The sequence below is a fragment of the Phacochoerus africanus genome, chromosome 12 (genome assembly GCF_016906955.1).
Source record: "Phacochoerus africanus isolate WHEZ1 chromosome 12, ROS_Pafr_v1, whole genome shotgun sequence".
Taxonomy (NCBI): domain Eukaryota; kingdom Metazoa; phylum Chordata; class Mammalia; order Artiodactyla; family Suidae; genus Phacochoerus; species Phacochoerus africanus.
Window position 1 is genome coordinate 50,166,694 of NC_062555.1, and position 20,905 is coordinate 50,187,598.

The window sequence follows — 20,905 nt, forward strand, 5'->3', positions numbered from 1 at the left end:
GCCATGTTTTCGCTGTGTAGGTAGATAGATGTATTTGTCATGATTACTGTTATCATGCATGTTGATTCTACCACTTTGAGGACTGCCTTGATTTCAGCATTTATAAATGTTGCCTTTATTTTTGTACTTCAGTTCACCTTTTAAGGTGAATATAATATTTTAAGGGTTACTATGATTCACTCCCCAAAACACTTTTGCAAGAGCTTTTTGGGTTTTTGTTGTTGTTGTTGTTTGTTTGTTTGTTTGTTTTTGCTTTTTAGGGCTGCACCTACTGTGTATGGAGGTTCCCAGGCTAGGGGTCACGTTGGAGCCACAGCTACAGCAACATGGGATCCAAGCCACATTGGCAACCTACAGCACAGCTCACAGCAATGCTGGATCCTCAACCTCCTGAGAGAGGCCAGGGATCAAACCCGCATCCTCATGGATACCAGTCGGATTTGTTTCCACTGAGCCATGACAGGAACTCTGAGCTTATCTACTTTTTAATCATCTATTGAAAAGGGAACAAAAAGTAGATATTCCGTATCTTTTTTACTCCGTATCTTTTTTACTTTTATAGAGTAAAAAAAGATTGTAAAGTCATTTCAGTGGCTTTTAAGGGGCTCACATTTCAAATTTGGTTTTAAATATTTGCTCCTTTGCTTAATTCTTAATAGAGCCACTTTCAATTCAATAAATATGTAGGTACATTTGCACTTACATGTATGCACACTAACCATATAAAGCGAAATCCTAATGAGACCAGCCTTACTTCCAGAATGATTCATTCGGCCATTCGATTTTTGTGGACTCTAGAGTCATGGTATCAGAACTTTGCCTAGTGTAGGTTCTCGATAAGCACCTGATAATCGATTCCTGTAGCGAAAAGGAATCAATGCCCTAATTGAGTCCTTTAGCAGTTATTAATGTATACCTAGCTTGGAGGCTGGCATAAAAAAGAAATAGAAATAGAAATCATTTACCTGAACAGGGTTCTAACCTGATTGAGCGATCAGTGCAGGAAAGTAGGTTAAACTGTTCCCAAATATATAGATGATACATACTGTAAAATACACCTCTTTGAAATTGCTGTAGAAAATTCAAAGCAAGATGGGAAAAGCTCATTTTAAGGCCATGATATTTTCAAAGTTTTTGTTGTTGTCTTTTTGCCTTTTCTAGGGCTGCTCCCACGGCACATGGAGGTTCCAAGGCTAGGGGTCTAACCAGAGCTGTAGCCACCAGCCTACGCCAGGGTCACAGCAACTTGGGATCCGAGCCGCGTCTGGCATCTGCGACCTACACCACAGCTCACAGCAACGCCGGATCCTTAACCCACTGAGCAAGGCCAGGGACCGAACCTGCAACCTCATGGTTCCTAGTCGGATTTGTTAACCACTGCACCACGACGGGAACTCCTTTTCAAGGTTTTTAACTCTGTTACCCCCCATGATGATGCTCATGACCTTCCAGCACGGCAAGGCTAGTTTGCTAAACACATGACCTTGACTCGCACGTGGGCCTGTGAGACAGCCGGACAAGCCCACCTTACCGCCCTCGTCCATTGGATCTTCCTCGCTCGTGGAGGATGCTCTTGCATTCTTTCCTCCTTTCTCAAACCTCTCATACTTTCCTCTCTGTCTCTACTCCCACTTTCCTATCCCACTGGGAAAGTGAAATCATTAGAGGATGGCATTCCATCACCTCCATAGCCAGGGTCTGCCCTTGCGCAAGCTGCCTCCTTGCCGGTCTCCGGAGATGACCCCCCTGCCTATGTCAGAGGCCACGCCGGCCACTTCAACACTGGATCCCACTGCCTCCTCTGCCAAAGCAGAAACAGTGCCCCAGCAGCGCTGTCCTCTGATTCATGGATCATCACGTTTTTTTACTCTCTACTGACTCATTCCCATCAACATCAATTTTTGTTATTTTTGGTGTTTTGTTTTTGGTTTTGCTTTGCTTTTTAGGGCATATGGAAGTTCCCAGGCTAGGAGTCCAATCAGAGCTCCCGCTGCCAGCCTACACCACAGCCATAGCAACGTGGGATTCGAACCACATCCGCAGCCGACACCACAACTCATAGCAAGGCTGCTGAGCATGCCAGGGATCAAACCCCTGTCCTCATGGATACTAGTCAGGTCCGTTACTGCTGAGTCACGATGGGAACTCTGATTTTTGTTATTTGTTACTTTGAATGAAAAAAATCTTAACCCACTTCTCCCACCAGTCACCTCATTTCTTTCTTCCCTAGTGAGATTCTTTAACAGAACTGTCGATACTTACTATGTCCAGTTGCTCTCATTTTTTAATTGAAATATGGTTGATTTACAGTGTGGTGCTAATTTCTGCTACACAGCAAAGTGACTTAGTTATACACATATGTACATTCTTTTTGTATTCTTTCCCATTATGGTTTATCCCAGGAGATTGTATATAGTTGCCTGTGCTGTACAGTAGGACCTCATTGCTTATCCATTATAATTGTAATAGTTTGCATCTACTAAGCCCAAACTCCCGGTCCATCCCACTTCCTCCTCTCACCCCCTTGGCAACCACAAGTCTGTTGTCTGTGTCTATGAGACTGTTTCTGTTTTGTAGGTATGTTCACTTGTGCCCTGTTTTAGATTCCACATGTAAGTGGTGTCATATGGTGTTTGTCTTTCTCTTTCTGAATTACTTCACTTAGTATGAGAATCTCTACGTCTATCCATCTGCAAACAGCATTATTTCAGTCTTGTTTATGGCGCAGTCGTATTCCATTGTATATAGGTACCACATCTTCATAATCCATTCATCTGTTGATGGACATTCAGGTTGTTTCCATGTCTTGGCTATTGTGACTAGTGCTGCTGTGAAGATAGGGGTGCATCTATCCCTTGGTTCTTTGTTTTGTCTGGGTATATGCCCAGGAGTGGAACTGCTGGATCATATGTTAGCTCTATGTTTAGTTTGCTGAGGAACCTCCATTCTGTTTTTCCATAATGGGTGCACTAACTTACATTCCCACCAACAGTGTAGGAGGGTTCCCTTTTCTCCAGACCCTCTCCAGCATGTATTATTTGTAAACTTGTTCTTGGCTTAATGGCTGCACTCGCAGCATATGGAGTTTTCCAGGCCAGGGGTTAAATCTGAGCTGCAGCTGCAACCCAAGCTAATTTCTTCTGTATGGCAAAGTGACTTAGTTATACACATATACACACCACACCAGGCCAGGGATGGAACCAGATCTCAGCAACTCAAGTCACTGAAATTGGAATCTTAACCCACTGTGGCACAGCAGGCACTCCTATTATTTGTAAACTTTTTAATGATGGCCATTCTGAACAGTGAGGTGGCACCTCATTGTAGTTTTGATTTGCATTTCCCTAAGAGTTAGGGATGCTGAGCATCTTTTCGTGTGCCTACTAGCCATCTATATGTCTTCTTTGCAGAAATGTCTATTTGGGTTTTCTGCCCATTTTTCAGTTGGGTTGTTTGTGTTTTTGTTGCTTAGTTGTATGAGCTGTTTGTATATTTTGGAGACAGAGCCCTTGTCAGTTGCATTGTCTGCAAATACATTCCCCCCCTTCCACAGGTTGTCTTTTTTTTTTTCCTCGTCTTTTCTTTTTATGGTTTCTTTTGCTGGGCAACAGCTTGTAAGTTTGATTAGGTCCTACGTGTTTATTTTTGCTTTTGTTTCTATTGCCTTGAGAAACGGACTTAAGAAAACATGGGTACCGTTGAGGTCAGAGAATGTTTTGCCTCTGCTGTCTTCTAGTTTGATGGTGTCATGTCTTATGTTTAAGTCTTTAAGCCGTTTTGTAATTCCCCTCCTTTTAATCTTATTTAACTCTAATATGACTTCCATCCCCAGTAAGCCGCTAAGTGGGATCTTGTCAACAGCAGCCTCTAGGTTGTGAAATCCACATGGCAGTTGTCAGCCCTCATCTTCCTTGACTGATTAGCAGCATCTGGCACAGTTGATCACTTCCGGCTCTTTGAGATGCTTGTTTCCTAGAAACCACAGTCTTAGCTGTCCTTCTCCACGGTGGCTTATTCTGAGGTTCTTTTGCAGCTGGAGGGCTCCCGCATGTGTTGATGTCCTTGGCAATGTGATCCAGACTCATGCCTTTAAATGTCATCAACATGCCTAAGACTTACCACCTCATATCTTTAGCCTCCATCTTTCTGTCAAACTTTCAGACCTTGAGCACTCTTCCAAATTCTACTTGGTGGAGTTTCCTTTGTGGCTCAGTGGTTAATGATCCCGACTAGGATCCATGAGGTTGCAGGTTCAATCCCTGGCCTCGCTCAGTGGGTTAAGGATCCAGCATTGCCGTGAGCTATGGTGTAGGTCGGCAGCTGTAGCTCCAGTTGGACCCCTAGCCTGCTTTTTGGCCCTAAAAAAACACACACACACACAAAAAAAACTTACTTGGATGTTGCCTCCAATCTCAAATTTTACGTGTTCAAAATGTAACATTTTTGTGTAATCTATAAAAACATTGAATCACTATGTTGTGTGATTGAAACAAATCTATTGTTAGTCAACTATACCTCATTTTTTTAAAATGTAGGGAATTCTTTTGTAGTGCAGTTAAGGATCAGGTGTTGTCACTGCAGCAACTGGGGTCACTGCTGTGGCACGGGTTTGAACTTGGCCTAGGAACTTCTGTATGTAGCAGATACAACAAAAAATTAAAATAAATATAAAAAATTTTTTTTTGCCTTCTAACCACTGTAGCCTTTCTGTATCACCTCATCCTTCTCATCACTGAGACCCAAAACCTTTGGACTCATCATTCACTCTCTTTCATTCACACCCTTATCAAATCAGCAAGTTCAGTTGACTCTATTGTGAAAATGTATCCAAACGTGGGGCTTTTTTTTTTTTTTACCACCTCCATTGCTGCCACCCTGATTTAACCACTGTCGTCTCTCCATGTGGGTTGCTGTGAGCATCTCCACCTGGTTTCCCTGTTTCCAGTTCAAAGTCCCCAAAGCCCCTTCTCAGTTCAACAGCCCTCATAGCCCTTTTTAAGACATCAGACCACATCATTCCTCTGCTGAAAAGCCTCCAGCGATGTCTCATCTCACTTAGAATAAAAGCTACAAGTCTGGACTCTGAACTACAAAGCCAAGTGTCACCTGAATGCTCTGAGGTCGTCTTTTCTTTTTTCTTTTCTTTTTTTTTTTTTTTCTGGCCATCCCAAGGCATATGGAGCTCCTGGGCCAGTGATCAGATCTGAGCCTAAGCTGTGAATGAAGCCTCAGCAAAGCTGGATCCACTGTGCCCATCTAGGGATCGAACCCGAGTCCCACCTACTGCCAAGCCTCTGCTGATCTTGTTGCGCCACAGCGGGAACTCCTCTGACCTCATCTTTTGTTCTTTTCTGGGTTCACTCCGCTCAGCCATTCTTTTTTTTGGCCACACCCACAGCACATGGAAGTTTCCAGGCAAGGGCTAGAATCCACGCCGCAGCTGCCACATACATCCAGCTGCTGGCAAGAGCAGATCCTCAACCCACTTGGCCACAGCAAAACTCCCAGCCAGCCATTCGGACTTCCTTGTCTTCTCCCAGCACGTCTGGCCTGCTCCCACTGCCAGCCTTTGCTCTGGCTCTTCCCTCTGCCTAGAGTTCAGGTACCCGAATTCCCTCGCCTCCTCCATAACATCTGTCCGCATGGTACCTCCTTGGTGCAGGCTACCTACACTCCCATTTAAAACTGTCCCTGCCATGGAGTTCCCGTCGTGGTGCAGTGGTTAACAAATCCGACTAGGAACCATGAGGTTGCGGGTTCGATCCCTAGCCTTGCTCAGTGGGTTGAGGATCCGGTGTTGCCGTGAGCTGTGATGTGGGTCACAGACATGGCTCGGATCCCACATTGCTGTGGCTCTGGTGTAGGCTGGCCGCTACAGCTCCGATTCGACCCCTAGCCTGGGAACCTCCATATGCCATGGGAGCAGCCCAAGAAAAGGCAAAAAGACAAAAAAAAAAAAAAAAAACCTGGCCCTGCCTGTCACCTGGCCCTGGCTTTCCTTACCTTGTTTCTATTTTTCTCTCTCCGTAGAACTTATCACCTTCTAACATGTTATATACCATTTTATTTATTATGTCTATTCATTATGATCTGTGTCTCCCCTCTAGGATGTAAGTCCTTAGAGGGCAGGGAATCTTAGTTTCTATGGGTTACTGATATAGCCCAACTGTCCAAAACAGGACCTGATGCATAAATAATAGAGGGATGGATGGATGAATAGATGGATGGATGGATGAGAGACGAGACCATGGAGAACTCAAAGGATGCTTTTCCTAAACACCCCTTTTCAGATGGCCTGTCCACCCTCCCCCCATCCTTACCCTCTACTCACATATCTTTGTTTTACCTTATTCACTCTTTGAAATGATCGATTAACTTACTTAGGATATCTGCTCTACTAGAATATAAGTTAAGCTAGTAGGCACATACTTAATCAATATTCGTTAAGTGAATCCATTCTAGACAGGAAATTTGAACTTCTCTATTCGCTTAACTACATAGTAAATTTTATCTTATGACACATCTGTGATTATTCGCTTATTTGGTCTGTTTCTGTGTTCAGTTATCAGGATCCATGATTTGAAGTTATGTTCTTTTTATCACTCTGGGTTGCTTTGGTTTGCTCTTAGAGAATTCTCATGCTGGGGTTCCCATTGTGGCTCAGCAGGTTAAGAATCCAACATAGTGTCTGTGAGGATGCAGGTTCAATCCCTGGCCTCACTCCGTGGGTTAAGGATCTGGCGTTGCCATGGTTGTGTTGTAGGCCTGCAGTTGCAGCTCCAGTTTGACCCCAAGTCTGGGAACTTCTATATGCCACAGGTGTGGGCAATAAAAAGCAAAACAAACAAAAACAAAAAAAGAAATGGAGATACTGATGCATGAAAATTCAAGTAGCTGTTAATCATGATCAGAATTTCATTTTTATTCTGGAAGTTCCTGAGTGGCACAGCAGGTTAAGGATCCAGCATTGCTACAGCTGTGGCACAGGTCACAACTGCAGCACAGGTTCTATTCCTGGCCTAGGAACTTCCACATGCTGCTGGTGCAGAGGGGAAAAAAAATCTAGTTTTATTCTCATTTGAGTGAATTGTATTTGGCTTTTTAACCGTAGGTATTCTATCATTGGCACATTCTGAATATACCAAAGGTAAACATTTAACTCATTAAGTCATTGTTTAGGGAGAAAACTAGAAGGAGTGCCATGAATTTGCAGTAATTTGTTTCATCCCACTTCATGACCAGAGTTTTCTGGGGGTTTTTTGGTTTCGGAGACTCCACATGTGATATCCTACAGTGTTTGTCTTTCTTATTTCACTTAGCATTATACTTTCAAAGTCCATCTATGTTGTTGCAAATGACAGGATTTCCTTCCTTCTTGTGGCTGAATAATATTCCTCTGTGGGTGTATGTGTGTGTATTTCATGGTTTCTTTATTCATTCATCTGTTGGTGGACACTTGGGGTCTCTCCATGTCTTAACTATTGTAAATGATGCTGCTATAAACATAGGGATCTAGATAAGTCCTTTTTTTTTTTTTTTTTTTTTAGGGCTGCACCTGCCACATATGGAAGTTCCCAGACTAGGAGTCGAATAGCAGCTGCAGCTGCCAGCCTTCACCACAGCCATGGCAATGAGGAACCTTAACCCACTGAGGAGGCCAGGGATTGAATCCAAATCCTCATGAATACTGGTTGGGTTCATTACCGCTGAGCCACAAGGGGAACTCCTAGATATCTCTTTGGCATAGTGTTTCTATTTCCTTTGGATATATGCCCAGAAGTGTAATTGCTGGATCCAAAGAGATTTTTTTTAAGTTAATTATCTCCTATTTACAGTCATTATTTTCTGACAGCCTTAGATCCAGTGATTATAGAAAGTCATGTGAAAGCAAAAACTGCTCCTGCTGTAAACTTCAAACATATCTTTGACAGCAGCCTATGCTCTTCCACAGGCCTGGCCTTCGTGGTGCTAACAGAGCTTCTTATGGGTGCAAGAAAAAGCAAGTCACGTGGCCCCAGAACTGTCCACAGGCATCCCCCTGAACTTGTCAGATGGGGTTCCATGCATTTTTTAATTTACTTTTTTAAAACTACTGTTGATTTACAATGTTGTGTCATTTCTACTGTACAGCAAAGTGACCCAGTCATACCTATATATACATTCTTTTTCTCATACTATCTTCCATCATGTTCTGTACCAAGAGACTGGATCTGGTTCCCTGTACCACCTCATCGCTTATCCATTCTAAATGTAATCATTTGCATCTACTAATTCCAAATTCTCCATCCATCCCACTTCCTCCCCCTTTCTTACCTTTATAGAACTGTAGTCACTGGGGGATTTTAGTTCCCCCAGTGCAGCATCCTTGGTGGCACTTTTAGAAACTGTAAAACCACATGTATTTGAATTATCTCATTCCTCTTGGCATCAAAGAGAGCTTTATATCTGGTGAAAAAGAGATGTGAAGAAAAAAAGTCATATCCAAATAAACAAAAATCATGATTGGACATTGTTAATGATTTGTTGGACCTCACATTGGTGTAGGGCAAAGATGGAGAAACACGTGACCCTTGGTGTTTTCGTGTGGCCCTGTGGGTTAGGGATCCAGCTTTGTCAACTGCTGTGGCTCAGGTTCTATTCCTCGCCTGGGAACTTCCATATGCCATGGGTGTAGCCCCCCCCCAAAAAAAAAAACAGAAACATGAAACCTTTAAAACCTAGTTCTAACATGTGAAACTACTCGTTTCATGTTCTATATTTTTAAAAATGGACTAGGAGTTCCCGTTGTGGCTCAGCAAGGATCCACACCTCACCTGTGACCTACACCACAGCTTGTGGTAAAGCCAGATGCTTGACCCACTGAGTGAGGCCAGAGATGGAACCCACATCCTCACAGATACTATGTCAGGTTCTTAATCCACTGAACCACAGTGGGAACTCCTAAATGGTAGATTTTAAAAAGTGTTTCACATGAAAAACTACTGTTATTTGAAGAACTGGATAAAAATGAAATATATTATGATTAAAGCTATGGGAATCAAGTTTATGTATTTTTTAAAGTTTCTGGGGGAAAAGTGGCAATACCATCACGCTATCAAGGATTGTGTTTCCCATCCTGATAGAATTTTTGAATTCCAAGGATAAAGAGTACATTTTTAAAGTTTCCAGAGGAAAAGAAAGAAACACAGCAAATAACTGAGACTCAGACTGGTATGGGATAGTCCAGCCTTCACACTAAATGCTGGAGAAATGCAGCAACATTCTAAAGGAAAATGGGTTTGTAACTGGGACCCCATATCCAGCCAATTTGCAAATATTTGAGATACACAGATTTTTGCTGGGCTTGAAAAGTCACAGTAGCTCATTCAGGAAATGAATCACTCAAGATATATTTCAAGGAAAAAAATTATTCAAGATGTATTTCATTTATTCAGAATTAATCTGAAAAGCTAGGGTATACATTAACCTACGTAAATATACAAATATAAAAAAGGGATTTGGTTTTGGTTCTAGAACTATAACTATAGGCAACTTTTCTTCCTTCCTTCCTTCCTTCCTTCCTTCCTTTCTTTCTTTCTTTGGCTATACCCATGGCATACAAAAATTCCAGGCCAGAGATTGATCCTGTGCAGCAGCAGTGACCCAAACCACAGCAGTGACAGCACTGGGTCCATTGAGCCACCAGGGAACTCCTGCTTTTCTTTTCTTCTGCTCATATTTCCATATGAAGAGCAGCCCCTCGTATTATTAAAAATCATAATGGATGCCAAGAATTGGATTTCGTGTATTTATATATTTATTTTCCCTGTATAAAAAAAAAAAAAAAGGTTTATTGAGCTGTTAGAATCATGTCCTAGTTGAACAGGACTGGACATTAAACAACACAGGCTTCAGGGGTGAACTGGTGACCTGCCTCGAGATCCCGCTGGGGATGTCTACATGCTGCCAGGACGCCCAGTTTGCTCGCTGGCCTTTGTGCTTTGAAATGCTTTTCCGAACGAACGCTGTGCCTGCAGTCTTCGCAAGTCACACTTGGGCTTTCCAGGGCCAGGGGCTCTTTTATATAACAAGTCCTGTCCCATGGGGCCTCAACAGAGACCGCTGGGGCATTCCAGTGAGTCTCAGGGAGGCCCCCCGCTGCCCCCTTCCCCGGTGGGAACTGCGGCCACAACTGGCCATGCCTGCCAGCATTAACCCCAAAGGGCCAGGATGGTCGGAACCAAGCGTTTGCTGATCTAGGACTTGTACTGCAATGATGGAAAAACTGCAGCGAGGAATGCCCTCCTAAATTGAACAACAGAATTTGCCCCAAAATACTTTTTTACAGCACTAAATAATTGACAAAAAAAGCTGCAAAAGTCATATTTACTGGGACACATCTGTTAAATAAAAACATTGTTTTGGAGTTCCCGTCGTGGCGCAGTGGTTAACGAATCCGACCAGGAACCATGAGGTTTCAGGTTCGGTCCCTGCCCTTGCTCAGTGGGTTAACGATCCGGCGTTGCCGTGAGCTGTGGTGTAGGTTGCAGACGCGGCTTGGATCCCGCGTTGCTGTGGCTCTGGCGTAGGCCGGTGGCTACAGCTGCGATTCGACCCCTAGCCTGGGAACCTCCATATGCCGAGGGAGCGGCCCAAGAAATAGCAACAACAACAACAACAACAAAAAGACAAAAGACAAAAAAAAAACCACATTGTTTCGCGTTCGTGTATAAAGACACAGGCGGTACAGGGGCATCACACACACACACACAAACACACACACATACACACGTGCTGGGACATGCCCACAGGCTGCCCACACGCTGGCCTTGGCCAGAAGGCATGGTCACAGCTGGAGGACAGGGCCCTTGGCCGCTAGTCATCTCTGTCTTGCCCAGAGATTTCCTAAATTTAAACCCACTTCCTGTCTACCGTGCCCTCATCTAGAACCTGGTCCTTCTTTCGCATCCTAAGTATTGTGGATCGATCTGACTAACTCCATGGCTCTCAGCTCAGTGCTGAACTCAGACAGGAGACAGGTGGAATGGATTCACTCTGGAAAACGTGGACGTGACGATGGGTCCTTTCTATTCCAATTCCCCCTTGTCCTTGATGACCAGTCCCAATGAAGAGCTCTTGGAACGGGGAGAAACTGCTCAGAAGAAACCCACTGGCCCACAAGGTGAAAGAAACACAATGCCAGTTAGAACAATGCTGCTTCTCAGTATTTCTGAATATGTTTTTTCACCTTGTGGATAAGCAGGTCTTGCCGAGATAGAGGATAAATGTGTATCTGTGAATTTGCAAAGGATCAAATAATGAAGGATAGCTTAATGTCATCATCTTTAGTAGCTAAGCGAGCTCAAGGAGCAAAAATAATAGAGTAATAATAGCTCATTGCTTTCCTGATGCTGGCTGCCGTGAATACAGTTGCTGTCATCGTAAGACAGATTCCCTGGTACTTCCTTCATCCAAAAATGCTGCGCCTTTTGGAATTGGGTCATTAATTATTAATTAAAGTAGATGTTTGGGGTGGAGATGGCAGTTGCTAGGTCTTTGTCCCAGAAACCCAAGAACTGGGCGTTTTGATCCTATGTATGTTTCCTGATTTCCATTTGCTACAAGCTGTTATGTTGTCAACAGGTATCTTAGTACTTCGTCTTCCTGTTCATTGCTTGTAGTGCTTTCAAAGAGTCTCTGTCTAGTTTGGAAATGAGTGGTATGTAGCTGAGTGCATGAAGGTTTCACATGCTGTAAATAGTAATAAGCTGTCATGTGATAAAGAACAAAGTGGGGGAGTTCCCTAGTGGTTCAGGGGGTTAAGGATCTGGTGTTGTCACTGCCATACCCATAAGGCTATGGCTCGAGTTTGACCCCTGGCCCTGGAATTTCTGCATGCCGCAGGCATGGCCCCCCCCAAAACAAAAACAAACACAAAAAAGCCAAGGTGGGGAAAAACAAGTATAACAGTTATGCCGTGTATGTTTGATTTTTGAGGGAAAAAGAGGGAACACTGTTGTTTCTTTTTTATTTTTTTCTCCCTTCCTTTTCCCACTTTAGACAAAACCTGTTGCATTTGCAGTTCGGACAAACGTCAACTACAGTGCAGCCCACGAAGACGATGTCCCAGTGCCAGGCATGGCCATCTCATTCGAAGCAAAAGATTTTCTGCATGTTAAGGAAGTAAGGACAAGAATTTGAATTTCTCTCCATGTGATTATTTTCTACCTTGAGACATCATTTTTCATTTCTCATTGCTGTGAAGTAGCTTTGCGTGTAGCCACCATTGTGTAACAGACACATGAAGCAGTGCCTCTCAACCGTTTCTATTAAAAATATAACCCTCTTAAAGAAGAAAAAAGTCACAAGCCTCTTGGAATAACCTCAAGGCTCCCCTGGGCTCTGTGACCCAGAAATTGAGAACCGCTGGAGTAAATGATCCTTTTTTGATGCTTAACCTATACTTTCTCTTCGCATGTTTCACCTTGACTTTGTGTCATTTTTTTCCCCTCGTGTCCCAAGTTTAAGCGTCTGGGGAGGGTTTAATAATAGTATCTACAATTCATGATCTCTGCTCTCTGCTAATAAGATCTAAACTCAGGCCACTGTAGTTTATCCTTTCTCCTTCTTTGGTGGTAAATTTCTGCATGAGAAGGGAAAATGGATGGAATTAGAGCAAACAAGGCAAGAAACAGCAGGAAAAGCCCTTTTCCACCATCTCCAAAAGCCTCTACCTTTTGTTAACAGTGACTCAATCTGTAAATTGGAAACCTTCACTCTTAATTAAGGGTTTACTTTGAGTCAACATTTGTCAGATGCCTGCTGTGCAGAACATTGTATTAAATGGCCAGAAAATTCCCCCCTACACAGAGTTCTCAGTGTGTGAACATGAGGTCTTCTTGAACCTGCAGGAATTCCCAAGTGGAGTGCTTCCATAGGGGGTGGGAGGCAGAAGGGGGCGGAGCATATGTAAATGTATCTACTTTGGCACTGAAGGCTCTGAGCCCAGGAGGTGATGACTGCCAATTAAAAGAGCCTAGAGAGACAGTTTGGGGGTGGTAGATACAAACTATTACTTTTAGAATAGATAAGCACAGGGAACTCTATCCAATCTCTTGGGATAGACCATGATGGGGGATAGTAATGAGAAAAAGAATGTATATATATATGTATGACCGGGTCACTTTGCTGTACAGCAGAAATTGACACAACACTGTAAATCAACTATAATTTTTAAAAAATGATTTAAGAGTTCCTTTTGTGGCTCAGCAGACACGAACCTGACTAGTATCCATGAGGACACAGGTTCGATCCCTGGCCCCACTCAGTGGGTCAAGGATCTGGCATTGCCTGAGCTGTAGTGTAGGTCACAGACGTGGCTCAGATCTCACATTGCTGTGAATGTGGTATAGGCCAGCTGCTGCAGCTCCAATTGGACCCCTAGCCTGGGAACCTCCATATGCTGCAGGTGTAGCCCTAAAAAAAAAAAAATAATAATAATAATAATAATAATAAATTAATTAATTAAAAATTTTAAAAAATTTTTAAATGATTTTAAAAATAATTTAAAAAATAAAAGAGCCTAGAGAATTGAGAGCCTCCAAGTCTTTAACTTATCAAGAGAGATGTTATATCACTTTGGCTCGGAAGTAAAGACAGAAAGTTTTCAGAAGTATGGCATGCCCTAGAATCTCACTTTACAACAGGAATTAAGAGTAATCCAGGGCCTCGTTCCAATGGCTAATATTTACAGAAGAAACAGAAGAAAAACAGAATGACTATTCTTCTTTGAAATGTTCAAGAACAGACTTGAAACACACTCTTCAGTTGAGGGACCTCAAACCAGATCATAAAGGAATTTCCCGGTGGCTCAGCAGGTTTAGGATCCAGTATTTGCATTGCAGCAGCTCTGATTGCTGCTGTGGCACGAGTTCAGGGATTGAACATCCCTGGCCTAGGAATTTTCACAGACTGCAGATGGGGCCGAAAAAGAAAAAAAAAAAAAAACCCATATCATGAAGATTTAGGATAACGGAGTTCCCCTTGTGGTTCACTGGTAACGAACCCAACTAGTATCCATAAGGATGCATGTTCGATTCCTGGTCTTGCTCACTGGGTTAAAGATCTGGCGTTGCCGTGAGCTGTGCTGTAAGTCACAGGCGCAGCTCATATCCCACGCTGCTGTGGCTGTGGTGTAGGCTGGCAGCTCTAGGTCCAATTTGACCCCTAGCCTGGAAACTCCATATGCTGAGGTGTGGTCCTAAAAAGACCAAAAAAAAAAAAAAAAATTAGAATAAATATCCCAAGGACAAGAAAAAAGTGGTAACATCACTGTAAGGGGAGAAATCATTTATGAACACTGTATCATGGGAATTATAAATCTGTTTGCACAGAGTAACATTTTGCTCTGACACCAATTTTTCAGGCAGGTTTCAGCATTTATTGCTTACTCTAAATACTTCTAATTAATCTGATTATGTAAGAGGAAGCTCTCTGTAGGACGCCCTAGTTCCTCCTGGTCGCTTGTGAGAGAGAGCTCTTCATCTTTGAGCCAGGAGAATTTTCCTGGATTTAGCTGAATTGTTGAGCATCCCGAAAATACTTGGCTCTTCACACACTCCGCACACGAACCTGAGCATGATGGTTAAGGCAGAATTCATGGTACTAGCCCTGATAGTTCTCTCCACTGAAAAGAGTGAATGGAGAATAAAAATGATTTGAAGATTTGTTGAACTTCTAGGTACTGATGTGAACATTTCTTGTTTTCTGTTTAGAAATTTAACAATGACTGGTGGATAGGGCGATTGGTTAAAGAAGGCTGTGAAATCGGATTCATTCCAAGCCCAGTCAAGCTAGAAAATATGAGGCTACAGCATGAACAGAGAGCCAAGCAAGGGAAATTCTACTCCAGGTAGGAGAAGAATATCAAGTGTTTGTGTCAAAGTTCAGATTATACTATTATTCATGTACTTTCGGTTGTTGTGGTCTGCAGTCTTTATTATATGTTTAAAAGCACACTGGCAATAGGGTTTAGAAAGCATCACAAATCCTGCTTTTAAAAAACTTCATCCAGGGAGTTCCCTGATGGCTCATTGGGTTAAGGATCTGGCATTGTCACTGCTGTGACTCGGGTCAATGCTATGCCGTGGACTCAGTCCCTGGCCCTCAAACTTCTGTGTGCTAAGTGCATGCCCCCCCCCAAAAAAATAGGTGCAATGTATGTCAACAAAGCTTGTGCATTTTTCTTATAGGGTGGTGGAAATCTGATACTGTTCATTCAATTTCTGGTGTTGTATTGGCTTTATCATATATTTTTCTCTTCTCTGATTGATAATAGCATCTCTTTTTTTTTTTTTTTTGGTTGCCCTGAGACATGTGGAGCTCCCAGGCCAGGGATCAGATCCACGCCGAGCTACAAACTAAGCCACAGTTGTGGCAATGCCAGATTCTTAACCCACTGTGCCCGGCTGGGGATCGAACCCAAATCCCAGCACTCCCAAGTGGCTCCTGATCCTGTTGCGCCACAGCAGGAGTCCTGATAATGGCATCTACATACTAGTTAGCTTTCTCTGCTTCTTCATATACAAACTGAGAAAGGAAAACTACTTCTCACGGGGTAGGAAGGGAGACATTTTTGCCACAGTTGTTAAGAAGGCACAGTTTCCTTTGCCTCCCAACTGGGGGGGGTCCCTGGTCTAGCGCCTTGTAATCAGCTCAGCTTCATAAGAACCTAAAGGAATGGTAGGTATTTGAGCCTCAACTTCAGAGTTGAAGAAACAAAAGTTAGGGGACCTGACCGACATTTCACAACTGGTGAGGTAGCACCAAGATGAAAACACAATCCATCTGTCAGTAGCTGAACCTCAGATGGAATACAAGCTAAGCTGCAAATTGTGTGGCAAATTATTATTATTACTGCCATCTGTTATTTACTGGTTTTTTTTTCTCTCTCTTTTTTTTTTATAAGTATCTCTTTATTTTCATTCGATTTATTTTTCTTATTTTTTTTTCATGGCTGCAGTTGGGCCATATGAAAGTTCCCAAGCTAGGACTGGATCCTTTAATCTACTGTGCAGGACCAGGGATGGAACCCACACCTCCACAGTATCTTCAGCTGCTGCAGTTGGATTCTTAACCCACTGCACCACAGTGGAAACTCCCTAATTTTCTTTCGTTTATTTTGTCCTGTCTCTTTCCCTAAGTATTTGCTAAAGTATGCGAACATACTTTGACTTATTTTCAGTTTTTTTACATGTCTCCTAACATTTTAGATACTCTTCTGTTTTGAGGATTAACTAGAATTCAGCAGTATTTAGAAACTCGGATATGTAAGTTATAAAAAAAAATCAGCAGAAATCAAAGGCAGTGAAATTGGAGCACAGCTCAAGAACATGGCATTTTTATAGAATTAAATGTGAAGGGCAAATTTGCATTCTGAACGTTTTGACTCTTAGCTGTGTTTGTCATAATTTGACACAATTCAAAGAGAACTTTGACTGTTACTAATATTCAAAGAGAATATAAAACAAACCCAAGCTTGAACTGGAATTAAAAAAAAAAAAAACTTCTGAAAGAAAATGTTTTGGTCTTGGTAATGGGGATTCTTATATAACTGCCAGAAATTGCTTCTCTAAATAGCACATTTTATTACTTTTACATATTTTCTGGTATCCTTGTTAAATGTGCCGGAGTATCTTTTAAGAACCTTAAAAAGATAACAGAGAGGAAGTTCCCATTGTGGCTCAGTGGTAACGAGCCCCGCCTAGAATCTGCGAGAATTCAGATTCAATTCCTGGCCTTGCTCTGTGGGTTAAGGATCCAGCGTTGCTGTGAGCTGTGGTGTAGCTCCAAGATGAGGCTCGGATCCTGTGTTGCTGTGTCTGTGGTGTAGGCCAGCATCTGTAGCTCCAATTAGACCCCCAGCCTGGGCACTTCCATATGACACAGGTGCAGCCCTAAAAAGCAAAGAATAATAAGAATAATAATAATAATAATAAAAGATAATCTAAAAAAAAAAGACATCTTGATAGTTGCTTAAAGTTTTTTTTTGGTTTGTTTTTTTGTCTTTTTGACATTTCTTGGGCCACTCCCGTGGCACATGGGGTTCCCAGGCTAGGGGTCTAATCGAAGCTGTAGCCACCGGCCTACGCCAGAGCCACAGCAACGTGGGATCCGAGCCGCATCTGCAACCTACACCACAGCTCACAGCAACGCCGGATCCCCAACCCACTGAGCAAGGGCAGGGACCGAACCGCAACCTCATGGTTCCTAGTCGGATTCGTTAACCACTTCACCACGACGGGAACTCCTGCTTAAAGTTTCTAATGTTTGTCTTTTTACACAGTAAAATGCCAGAATGGTAGCAATAAAATTCAGCCTATTACTGGTATTTTAATGCAAGTTATATTTTCTTATTAATATTTATGAAATACTAAATTGTGTAAATATCCAAGGGCAATATGCATAGACACTGTAGCAAGTTTTTGCCACTAGACCCTGGCTTGGCTGTGATAATAAATGTCTGGTCATAAGATTGTCTTGTTGAAATTCCATGTCATTCTTTTTTTCTTTTTTTTTTTTTTTTTTTGTCTTTTTGCCTTTTTTTAGGGCCGCTCCCACGGCATATGGAGGTTCCCAGGCTAGGGGTCCAATTGGAGCCATAGCCACCAGCCTACGCCAGAGCCACAGCGCGGGATCCGAGCCGCGTCTGCGACCTACACCACAGTTCACGGCAATGCCAGATCGTTAACCCACTGAGCAAGGCCAGGGATCGAACCTGCAACCTCATGGTCCCTAGTCGGATTCGTTAACCACTACACCACGACAGGAACTCTAAAATTCCATGTCATTCTTTTAAAATGTTCCTTTCCATCCACTTCTGTAAAGAGGCCGTTTAATGTATTATTTATTGAGCTGGTCCACTGGTAAAAACATAAGTAGCAGTGTTCTAATATCAGCTCCAAAGTTTCTAAGACACTGAAACATGTCTTGGATCACACTTTAGAATTTGGTAGAACTGAAGTATTTGTTCTTGAGATCATTCTGAAATTAATCAAGTTTAAATCTCCCTGTTAGCCATGCTTGAGAAATGTTCCAGAGAGTATTTCATGACAGGTTGCTCATGAAAAGTTGCAACAATTCAATCTTAGGACACTAAAAAGAATCAAGCTAAGGAGCTCACCTTGTGGCTCAGTGTTGTCTCTGTGAGGATGTGGGTTTGATCCCTGCTTCATTCAGTGGGTTAAGGATTTGGCATTGCCACATCCAGTGTACACATCCAGTGTAGGTCGCAGAAGCAGCTCAGATCTTATGTTGCTGTGGCTGTGACATAGACCTGCAGCTGTGGCTCCGATTCAAGCCCTGGCCTGGGACCTTCCACATGCTGTAAAAAAAAAAAAAAAAAAAATCCAAGACAAAGGAACAGGAACCAACCAAGCAGGAAATAGCAAGTTTGGGTGTTAGCCTTCAGGTTCTATTCATTGCTTCTGAGAGTCTTAAAAATAAGAAGCAAAGGAAATCTTGGTTTTTATCTCGCTACGATCCTGATGGCTAATTTGAGGGCTGCTGAACGTACCCTAGTTTTCTTCTCTCAGGGCCTCTTAAAAATCTGTTTTTGTTTGTTTGTTTGTTTGTTTTGACCACCCCACGGCATATGGAAACCCCCAGGCAAGGGATCAGGTCTGATCTGCCGTCGCATCCTACGCCACAGCTGCAGCAACCCCCAGATCCACTGTGCCAGGCTGAGGATTGAACCTGCATCCTGGTGCTGCAGAGACGCTGCCACAGCAGGAACTCCTTGACATCAAATTTGAAACAGAGACGGTGATGTGGCTGTTTCAAGTACTCCACGAATCTCCACCGGGAAATTACTCTTTGCCTCCTTGTCGCCAAGACAGATTTCAAGTTTGATAAAGTCGCAATGTGTATGAGCATGTTGACTGAGCAGTAGAAATGTTTTAATATCTGAAATAAGTGTCAGATGTAATATCAGTTTTTGCTTTACTCTAGTAAATCAGGAGGAAACTCATCATCCAGTTTGGGTGACATAGTACCTAGTTCCAGAAAATCGACACCTCCATCGTCTGGTAAGTAGGTACTAAGTGCTGACCAGCACATAACGGTGTTTCATGCTTCCTTCAGTCTTACCTAGTTTACCTAGACCAGATGACTTAGGTAACCCTAAAGATCAGAGGGTTCAAAGGGATCAGACATGGAATGGCTGGTTATTAACGAAACCCAACTAGCATCCATGAGGACGCAGGTTTGATCCCTGGCTTCGTTCAGCGGGTTAAGGATCCGGCATTGCCGTGAGCTGTGGTGTAGGTCACAGATGCGGCTTGGATCCCTTGTTGCCATGGCTGTGGTGTAGGCCAGCGGCTATACCTCCAATTGGACCCCTAGCCTGGGAACCTCCATATGCTGCAGGTGCAGCCTCCCCCCCCCTCCCCCGAGCAAAACAAAAAAACGAAAAAAAAGAGAGAGAGAGAGAATGGCCGGATGGCATTAGGAACAATCTGGGGAACAGATTTTTTTTTCTGGCTTTGAGAAGAAAAGGAACAGTGTCAGTGTGTTGACTCTGAGTCGCCTAGATGATCTAAGCGATGGACGTATTTAACCTTCTACCCCTACCCTCCACCATGATGCCCAGCACCTTGTCACAGACAATAAATGGACAGATACCCAGCTTCAACCACAGTGCCATGTGAGGTGTTGCCCTCGACGTTAAAGTAAAAGAGGAGAAAAACTTTAGGAAGGTGAGAAAAGGAGAATGAAGTGATGACGGATGGATGGTTCTCACAGGCGGTCTCCCCCAGGAGGCTCTGTGCAACGTGCAGAAGATGAGCGGAAACACCAAGCAAAAGATGGAAACACCTGCAGGAAGAATAACACTGTTTTCTTTCCCAAGCACTGGAGAAGGACACCAACTTACATGACTTGAGATAAACAGTGAGACTTTTTTTTTTTTTTTTTTTTTTAAGGATAAGTTAATAGTCTGTGAGACACACTTTAAAAACCATTTCTTGTTGGAGTTCCTGTTGTGGCTCAGTAGTAACGAGCCAGATTAGTATCTGTAGGACATGAGTTCGATCCTTGGCCTTGTTCAGTAGGTTAAGGATCTGGCACGGCTGTGGCGTAGGCTGGCAGCTGCAGCTCCAATTCGATCCCAAGCCTGGGAACTTCCATATGCCATGGGTACAGCTCCAAAAACACATACACACACACACACATTATATATATATATATGTAATTATTTTTTGTTGCTCTGAAGGTCATTAACCAAATTTGGATGAGCTAAAACTGGTAACTCTACCATTCTGGGAAAAACTTGGAGACAAAAGAGTTGAGTTGGATGAAAAACCATCGTCACAGTCTTGGTTTGCTAAGAGATGCAGATAGGAGTCAGAGTAAGATTATAAAGATGGGCCAGTGGAGGATTTGAGTGAAATGATGCTGTGTGGGAGTTCTAGGAATTTGGAAGTGGGACGAGGTCAGAGACAGAGACGTGTGCATCTATGGAGAAGTGAAGGAACAGCGTTGTTGCGCCATGATCCCTGTGTCTTCAGGCAGGATTCCCCCCCTTCCTGACGGTCATGCCTTGTTCCCAGATGTTGGCAGCTCTTAGAGATCAACCATGGGCTTCTTTGTAAGAAACCAAAGGATTTTTTAAGTGAGCGAAATCTGAGCATAGTAAGAAATGCATTGCTTTAGAATGCATCTTGATTTCCAAAACCACGAATGTCTAACTCGCAGTAGTTCTAAGTGGCCCCAAATTAAGTAACATAGTCTGTTTGAAATGAAAATCAAAGCCTTTTATGTATTGTGTGAGGTTGGTGTCTTCCCTTGAGCAGTGGGGATCTGGGGTCCCTGGAAGCACAAGCAAGAGGAGGCTTATCTCTGCTCCTCCAGCACGTGGTGTTAGCCGGGA

General features: G+C 43.1%; 1 protein-coding gene across 4 annotated transcripts in view; it reads left to right on the plus strand.

The window, feature by feature from the left end:
* Positions 1–20,905, plus strand: part of CACNB2 (calcium voltage-gated channel auxiliary subunit beta 2) — a 445,465-nt gene that overhangs the window by 379,468 nt on the left and 45,092 nt on the right. For all 4 annotated transcript variants that reach the window (XM_047755514.1, XM_047755511.1, XM_047755512.1 and 1 more), the window contains 3 exons: positions 12,040–12,162; positions 14,754–14,890; positions 18,988–19,064. In XM_047755514.1, coding sequence (XP_047611470.1) covers positions 12,040–12,162; positions 14,754–14,890; positions 18,988–19,064 — 337 coding nt within the window. The remainder of the gene's footprint in view (positions 1–12,039; positions 12,163–14,753; positions 14,891–18,987; positions 19,065–20,905) is intronic.